General features: G+C 42.7%; 1 protein-coding gene across 1 annotated transcript; it reads right to left on the bottom strand.

Moving 5' to 3' along the window:
- Positions 1–1,531: 1,531 nt before the first annotated feature.
- Positions 1,532–6,750, bottom strand: LOC147726660 (uncharacterized). Its single transcript, XM_086962968.1, has 3 exons — positions 6,094–6,750; positions 3,350–3,565; positions 1,532–1,909 (listed from the first exon to the last, which is right to left on the bottom strand). The coding sequence occupies exons 1-3, from the start codon at positions 6,529–6,531 to the stop codon at positions 1,625–1,627; spliced, it is 939 nt and encodes a 312-aa protein (XP_086819094.1). The 5' UTR covers positions 6,532–6,750; the 3' UTR covers positions 1,532–1,624.
- Positions 6,751–8,232: the final 1,482 nt, after the last annotated feature.

Genomic DNA, 8,232 nt, shown 5'->3' with positions numbered 1-8,232 from the left:
TGAGGCTGAGTGAGGGTGAGGTGTTGAGCGTTATTGTTGATGAGTGAGAGTGAGTGTGAGTGAGGAGTAAAGGGTGAGTTGTTTAGGGTGAGTGAAGTGTTGCTGTTGTGGTAAGTGTTTGTTTATAGTTGTAGTGTGATAGTGTGTTGACGATGAGTGAGGGTGAATGAGGGTGATGTTTTGAGTGTGAGTGAGGGTGAGTGAGGGTGAGTGAGTATGAGAGTGATTTGTTGAGTGTGAGGTGTAGAGGGTGATTGATGATGATTGAGATTGAGGGTGAATGAGGAGTTAAGGGTGAGGTGTTGAGGGTGAGTGAAGTGAGGGTGAGTGAAGTGTTGCTGTGTTGGTAAGTATTTGTTTGTTGTTGTAGTGTGATAGTGTGTTGACGGTGAGTGAGGGTAAATGAGGATGAGGTGTTGAGGGTGAGTGAGTATGAGGGTGAGGTGTTGATGGTGAGTTTTTGAGGGTGAGTGAGGATGAGTGTGGGTGAGGTGTTGAGGGTGAGGAGTTGAGGGTGAGTGAGGCTGAGGTACTGAGGGTGAGTGAGGTATTGAGGGTGAGGTGTTGAGAGTATTGAGGATGAGTGAGAGTGAGGGTGAGTGATGTGTTGATGGTGAGTTGTTGAGGGTGAGGTGTTGAGGGTGAGTGAGAGTGACGTGTTGTAGGTGAGGGTGAGGGGCTGAGGGTGAGTGTTGGTGAGGCGTTGAGGGTGAGTGAGGGGTTAAGGGTGAGGCGTTGAGGGAGAGGTGTTGAGAGCGAGGGTGATTGAGTGTTTGAGGGTGCAGGGTGGAGGGTGAGTGAGGGTGAGGTGTTGATGGTGAGTGAAGATGTTTGAGGCTGATGGTGATGTGTTGAGGGTGAGTGAGGATGAGGTGTTGAGGGAGAGTGAGTGTGAGGTGTTGAGGGTGAGTGAGTGTAATTCAGGGTGGATGATGAGTTGAGGGTGAGTGAGTGTGAGAGAGGGTGTTATTGACAACTGTGAGTGTTTTGCATGTGTGACTCGTTATTGTAAAGTGTGTTTGTATTTGTGTATGTTGTTGTGGTAGAATGATGCTGTTGCGGTGGTGTAGAGTGATGTTGGTGTGTTGATGAGTGTTGTTACTGAGGTGCTTCCTAATGCTGTAGTTGTGAAGTGTTGATGATGAGTTGTGCTGTGTTAGTGTTCAACTATTACCACCACAGCATAACTCATTCCAACAACAGTTGCACTTCTCCCAACAACCTAATTTGTGATGTCCACCAATGGAACACGCATCAATACCACCTTAACATTCGGCCCCCCACAGTAACATTGCTCAACAACACAGCATAACTCAGCACCAGCACAGGCGTCTTTAGCTCAACAGTCTCATTCATACATAATACTGTAGTGCGTGTAAGCTACAAAGTATGTGTAATTTGTATATGTTTTTCTAATGTGAAATGGATTGGCTAAATCTTGTATGTGGGTGTGACTATGTTGTATAAATGGAGTGTCTTAGTTATAATTTGCCTTTCGAATAGAAAAAATCACCATAGAAGTAGTAAAATTTGTATTACACACTTGTTTATTTTTTATAAAAAAACACAAATATTTATTGTTTAACTTTGTACAAAAAAAAGATATCCTGGCAACATGCAAAATTTACTCAGAACATATTTCATCGTCTTTTTCTTTAAGAATCTTTATGATTTGCCCATTACAAAAGACAACTTCAAAATTTTGTGGCAAAAAATGGACAAGGGCATCTCCGATGTTCTCAACGTCCTCATCTAACATAAACCATTTAATTAAGATCTCGTTTTCGATGGGCATCGATTGCAATTCGTCTGTGTTTGTCACTTTTATTGTGATGATACTTGTTTGCTCAGTAGAGCTTTCAACACCATAAATTAGAATGTCCATCTTTTCCTCTGGTGGGGCTGTTACCTGTTGAGAGAAAAGAAAAGCATTAATTATTTTTAAAATGTGTATACTTTATTTTTTGTGTAAGGCCTATAGTGGTTGAAAGGGACAGAGTTGTTGAAAGGGACACATTGGGTGAAATGGACTGAGTAGGTGAAAGGGTCCCAGTTGTTGATAGAGTTTGAGTGGGTGATAGGTCGAGACTGGGTGATAGGTGGTGGTAATAATTTTTTTGTGTGGTTGTAGTGTCATAGTGTGTTGAGGGTGAGTGAGGGTGAGATGTTGAGGGTGAGTGAGGGTGAGGCGTTGAGGGTGAGTGAGATTGAGGGTGAGTTAGTGTTTGAGGATGAGTGAGAGTGAGGGTAAGTAAGGGGCTGATGGGGATGTTTTGAGCGTGATTGAAGTGGTGTAGTGGTGCTAAGTTTTGGTGTGGTTGTAGTGTGATAGTGTGTTGAGGGTGAGTGAGTATGAGGGTGAGTGAGAGTGAGAGTGAGTGAGAATGAGGGGGAGGTGTTGAGGGTGAGTGAGGATGAGTGAGGGTGAGGAGTTGAGAGTGAGTGAGGGTGAGGGGCTGAGGGTGAGTGAGGTGTTGAGAGTGAGGTGTTGAGTGTGATTGAGGATGAGTGAGAGTGATGTTGAGTGATGTGTTGAGATTGACTGAGGGTGAGCCGTTGAGTGTGAGTGAGAGTGAGGTGTTGAGGCTGAGGGTGAGAAGCTGAGTGTCAGGGTGAGTGTGGCTGAGGCGTTGAGGGTGAGTGAGGGTGAGGTGTTGAGGGTGATTGAGGATGAGTGAGTGTGAGGAGTTAAGGGTGAGGTGTTTAGGGTGAGTGAAGTGTTGTTGTGGTGGTAAGTGTTTTTTTGTAGTTGTAGTGTGATAGTGTGTTGACGGTAAGTGAGGGTAAATGAGGGTGATGTTGTGAGGGTGAGTGAGTATGAGAGTGGTGTTGAGTGTGAGATGTTGAAGGTGATTGATGATGATTGAGATTGAGGTTGAGTGAGGAGTTAAGGGTGAGGTGTTGAGGGTGAGTTAAGTGTTGCTGTGGTGGTAAGTATTTGTTTGTTGTTGTAGTGTGATAGTGTGTTGACGGTGAGTGAGGGTGAATGAGCGTGAAGAGTTGAGGGTGAGTGAGTATGAGGGTGAGGTGTTGATGGTGAGTTGTTGAGGGTGAGTGAGTATGAGAGTGGGTGATAAGTCTAGAGTGGGTGATAAGTCTAGATTGGGTGATAGGCCTAGAGTGTGTGAAAGAGCCAGAGTTGTTGAAAGGTTCCGAGTGGGTGAAAGCTCCCGAGTGGGTGAAAGCTCCCGAATGGGCGAAAGGTCCCAAGTGGCTGAAATGTGCAGAGTGGGTAAAATGTCCAGAGTGGGTGGAAGGGGCAGAGTGGGTGAAAGGGCAAGACTGGGTGCAATTCCAAGAGTGGCTGAAAAGAGATAATTGCAAAACTTTGTTTGTTCGTTGTGCTTACCTCCATTTTGCTATGGCGCGTTGTATTCAATATTTTTTGGCAATTGAATTCATGTACAGTGACATGAGTCAGGGTCACATATTTCCCAAGATGTATTTTAAATAGTGACGCTTCTCTCCACAGTGTCACTTTTATATCATCAGTTGCATCTTTTATTGTAATGGATTTGAGTGGGGTATCTTGCCCATTGATAAACACCGTTTTTGCGTCCTCTTCCTACACAAAAAGAAAGCATTCTATTAAATAGTGATTGTAAAAACAGATATTACTAGTGCATTGTCTGAAAGGCTATATAATGTATCATATTTAACGACCCAAATGAACCTCCTTTCTAAAAGATTGAAATGTTTCTTGTAAAAAATGGCCTTGTACATAGTACTTTTTTTTGTAGTATACACCAAAGCACTGGCATCTTATATTTTTCAAAAGTTGTACTTGCTACTATGTGTGAAGAGTGCATAATCAAAAATGTGTCCAGTTAGTTTTTGAAGTTACTAAAGGTGTAATGTGTGTGTAAGTGAACTATGCATTTTTTAAGTAGACATGATGACATGAGTGAGTGTGATGGTGAGGTGTTGAGTGTGAGGAGTTGATGGGGAGTGAGGGTGAGTGAGGATGAGGTGTTACGTGAGGGTGAGGTTGAATGTAAATGAGGGTGGGTGAGGGTGAGAGGGTGAGGGTGAGAGTTTGAAGGTGAGTGAGGGTGAGAAGTTGAGGGTGAGTAACGATGAGCGTGAGTGTGAGTGAGGCTGAGTAAGGCAAGTATGCATATTTTTAGTAGACCTGATGACATGAGTGAGGGTGTGGGTGAGGGTGAGTTATTGAGGGTGAGGTGGTGAGTGAGGGTGGGGTTGAGGGTGAGTGAGGACGATGTGTTACGTGAGGGTGAGTGTGAGTGAGGCAGAGTTAGGGGGAGGCGTTGAGGGTGAGTGAGAGTGAGGGAGTGTTGAGGCTGAAAGATTGAATGTGAGAAGTTGAAGGTGAGTAAGGATGAGTGTGAGTGTGGGTGAGTGAGGGTGATTAATTGAGTGAGGGTGAGGTGTTGATGTTGAGGCTGAGGTGTTGAGGTGTTGAGTGAGGGTGACTGAGGAGTTGAGTGAGAAGTGTTGACTTTTTGAGGGGGAGGTGTTGAGGGCGAGTGAGGGTGAGTGAGGGTGATTGAGTGAGAGGTGTTGAGGGTGATTGAGGGTGATTGAGATTAAGGCTGAGTGAGGCATTAAGGGTGAATTGTTGAGTGTGAGGTGTTGTGTGTGAATGAGGGTGAGGTGTTGAGAGTTATTGAGGGTGAGAAGTTGAGGGTGAGTAAGGATGATGCTAAGTGAGGGTGAGTCATTGATATTGATTGTGAGGCTGAGGTGTTGAGGTGTTGAGTGAGAGTGAGTGAGTATTTGAGGGAGAAGGGTAGAGTTTTAGAGTGGGAGGTGTTGAGGGCTAGTGAGGGTGATTGAGGCTGAGTGAGGAGGAGGTGTTGAGGGTGATCTCGGCTGAGTGAGATTGAGGGTGAGTGAGGCATTAAAATTGAATTGTTGAGGGTGAGGTGTTGAGTGAGAGTGAGAGTTGGGTGTTGAGGGTGAGTGATGTTGACTGAGGGTGAGGCATTGATGTAAAGACAGTATTTGTGTACTTTTGGTAAACCCAAAAAGAACAATTCTACAAAATAGTGACAGTAAAAAAACATAGTAGTAGTGCATTGTATCACTGGTAATATAATGTATTATATTTCACGACCCAAATGAACATACTTTCTACCATAGTGCAATTTTTTTTTAGTAAAAATTGTCATTGTGGAGAGTACTTGAATTTGTAATATACCCCAAAGTACTCACATATTATATATCTCAAAACTATCCCTTTATACATAGTGTGAAAGAGTGTGAAAGAGTGTCTAATGCAAGCTTTTTTGATGTTGTCCGTGATGTTACTAAGGGCCCGATGTAGGTAAATCCCATTTTTGTATGTAGGTACCAACATCTGGATTCATTACAGAATACTTACCAAATCTTTAATTACCAAATCGGTAAATAGCGAATAGGTAATGCGCATTAATTCATATGGGTTTTGAAGGACATAGGAATGATTAGGCATTACCGAATCGGTATTTACTGAATCTGTAATTAAAGAATTATGAAGGGTGCAGGTGGTGTCACTTTGACACCCTCCTGCACCGGCAAAAAAGGCACAGGTGCCATGTGGCAAGCATACCTGCTGTAAGGGCAGGTCTGCCTGTCACATGCCATAGGTATTTTACCCTGGATTTGTATTCCATGGTAAAATACCGATTGTGTAAGCCATGTACAGAAGGTACATTGCCTACCTACATTACATTTCAGTTAATTTTATTGAATCTGTAAATCTACCGTTTTGGTTAATAAACAGATTTGCTAAAGTTACCTAAAATGTGCCCCTACATCTCAATAGCCCTTTACCGATGTGAAACGGGCCAAAATCTTTTTTTTTTTTGGCCGATTGGGATCGCTAAAGGGCTACCTACACCGGGCCCCTAAATGTGTAATTTGTGTGTAAGCCAACTATGCATTTTTGTACTAGACATGATGACATGTTTGTGTTGATACATCTGGCACATATTGTCCCTGAAACAGTCGTCAGACTATTTATACTTGCAATTTCGAAAAAGCACAAAAACATAAGATATGTCATTTACAATCCTAATAAGTCCAACTCTTCCACTGCAAGACAATATTTTTTTTTAGTTGACATGATAACATGTTTGTGTTCATACTTACGGCAATTATTGTCCCTGAAACGGTCATCAGGCTTTTTAGACTTGCCCGTTTTATTTCCTTGATGGGAGAAGCCGATGGTGCAGGCGGATGCAAAATGTTGTTTGCTTGTTGGATCAGGCCCTCCTCGATTGTCATTGCGGGAAATTTGGTTACTTTAGTTTGTTTTGTAATTAAAATTGTTTTGTTTTTGAGAATAAAGTTCCGTATCAGTAGTCCACAGTTTATTTTCGTTTGCTCATATAAATTTTCTTGGTAACAAGTACATTTAATTGTTCCAGTTTTATCTGCTAAAGCCAAATGGAATAAAATTTTCTGCTCTTGTTTAGCATTTTTGTACGTAGTTTTCCCTGAGCAGCTGATGACATTAACTCTTATTGGTTTCTGGTATGGTTTGTTGTCATCAGTATTAATGTTCATTATTTCTTCAATAGACATCATCTGAAATAGAAAATGTGATATAACATGTTAAATACAAACCCATATTGGTTTATGATCACTGTAATAGCATTCTAAAGTACCATAGTTGTGTAGTTGGTCATTTGTATATATATGATCTAAAATGGATTGGTAGTTAGTTGTGTAACTGTTAATGAGTTGTTGACATTGTAATTTTGTTTCAAAGAATCCAAGTAATTGCTTGCTGTTTGCATTTGTTTGAGATACATCCACATTGAAATCCCCTATAATAATCAATTTGTGCATGGGGTAAAAATCCGTAATATTAGTGATGAAATCAAAAAGAGAAGTTATACTTTTTAGGGGTGGTTTGTATAAAATAATAATAAGGTAATCTGTGTTATTAATCTGTAGAGTAAAATGTAAAATGTCTATCCCTTCAAGTGTCTCATAAATAGGCAATATAAATAAATCTTTTTTGTAGTACATAATCATTCCATGGTTTGTGTTGTATGTATGAAATTTATCAAATATAATGTGATGATATTGTTCTATACTGAAATCATTAGCTGTAGCATTTCTTGTAGTGTTGATCTCAGTTAAGCAAATAATGTCTGTGGTTGAGGGTGAGTGGTTGAGGGTGAGTGGTTGAGGGTGAGTGGTTGAGGGTGAGTGGTTGAGGGTGAGTGGTTGAGGGTGAGTGGTTGAGGGTGAGTGGTTGAGGGTGAGGGGTTGAGGGTGATGGCGAGTGAGGGCAAGGCTGAGGTGTTGAGTGAAGGTGAGGGGTTGAGGGTGGGTGAGGGGTTGAGGGTGAGGGAGGGTGAGTGAGGGTGAGGGAGGGTGAGTGAGGGTGAATGGTTGAGGGTGAGTGGTTGAGGGTGAGTGGTTGATGTGTGTGTGGTACCGTTAAAATAGAGTGGGGGATTTAGAAGATGGTACATATTTTTCTTATGCCAATAAATAAATCTAGAGACAGGTGTGGCGAAATGTTTTGAGCTGATGTACTTGCCATTAAAGTTGGGGTTTTTTTTTTGTTATAGCATGCCTACATTAATGTGTGTGTGGGAACGTTAAAATACAGTGGTGATTATCCCAAAAATGCAAAATCGCAAATGTTTCAGTGAGGCAACATAGAAAATCTTTAGTCAGTAAGTTACCCTTAAAAATAGCATGAGGGGTTGATGGTGAGGGCGACTGGGTGCGGGTGAGTGGGTGAGGGTGAGTTGCTTAGGGTGAGTTGTTGAGGGTGAGTTGTTGAGGGTGAATGTTTGAGGGTGAATGTTTGAGGGTGACTGGTTGAGGGTGAGTGGTTGAGGGTGAGTGGTTGAGGGTGAGTGGTTGAAGGTGAGTGGTTGAGGGTGAGTGGTTGAGGGTGAGTGATTGAGGGTGAGTGGTTGAGGGTGAGGGGTTGAGGTGAGGAATTGAGGCTGATGTTTTGAGGGTGAGTGAGGGTGAGATGTTGATGGTGATTCAAGGTGAGATGTTGGGTGAGGCGTTGAGGGTGAGTGACTATAGAATTTTTCTACCTTACTGTCATTCGACTTGAACTGTCAGACCAAGTTACCCTTAAAAATAGCATGAGACGTTGAGGGTGAGGGGGAGTGAGGGCGATGCTGAGGTGTTGAGTGAGGGTGAGGGGTTGAGGGTGGGTGAGGGTAGGTGAGTGTTGAGGGTGAGGGTAGGTGAGGGTTGAGGGTGAGGGTGATTGGTTGAGGGTGAGTGGTTGAGGGTGAGTGGTTGAGG

This window comes from Lissotriton vulgaris, chromosome 3_1 (assembly GCF_964263255.1).
Source record: "Lissotriton vulgaris chromosome 3_1, aLisVul1.2, whole genome shotgun sequence".
NCBI lineage: Eukaryota > Metazoa > Chordata > Amphibia > Caudata > Salamandridae > Lissotriton > Lissotriton vulgaris.
The sequence above is the reverse complement of the archived record's forward strand: the minus strand, read 5'-3'. Positions and strand labels throughout refer to the sequence as shown.

Excerpts from the sequence above, each read along its gene's own strand:
- LOC147726660 (XM_086962968.1), bottom strand. The coding sequence starts at position 6,531 with ATGATGTCTATTGAAGAAATAATGAACATTAATACTGATGACAACAAA. Across the intron at positions 3,566-6,093 it reads TTTCAGGGACAATAATTGCC|GAAGAGGACGCAAAAACGGT; the intron begins GTAAGTATGAAC and ends CTTTTTGTGTAG. Across the intron at positions 1,910-3,349 it reads CGCGCCATAGCAAAATGGAG|GTAACAGCCCCACCAGAGGA; the intron begins GTAAGCACAACG and ends TTCTCTCAACAG.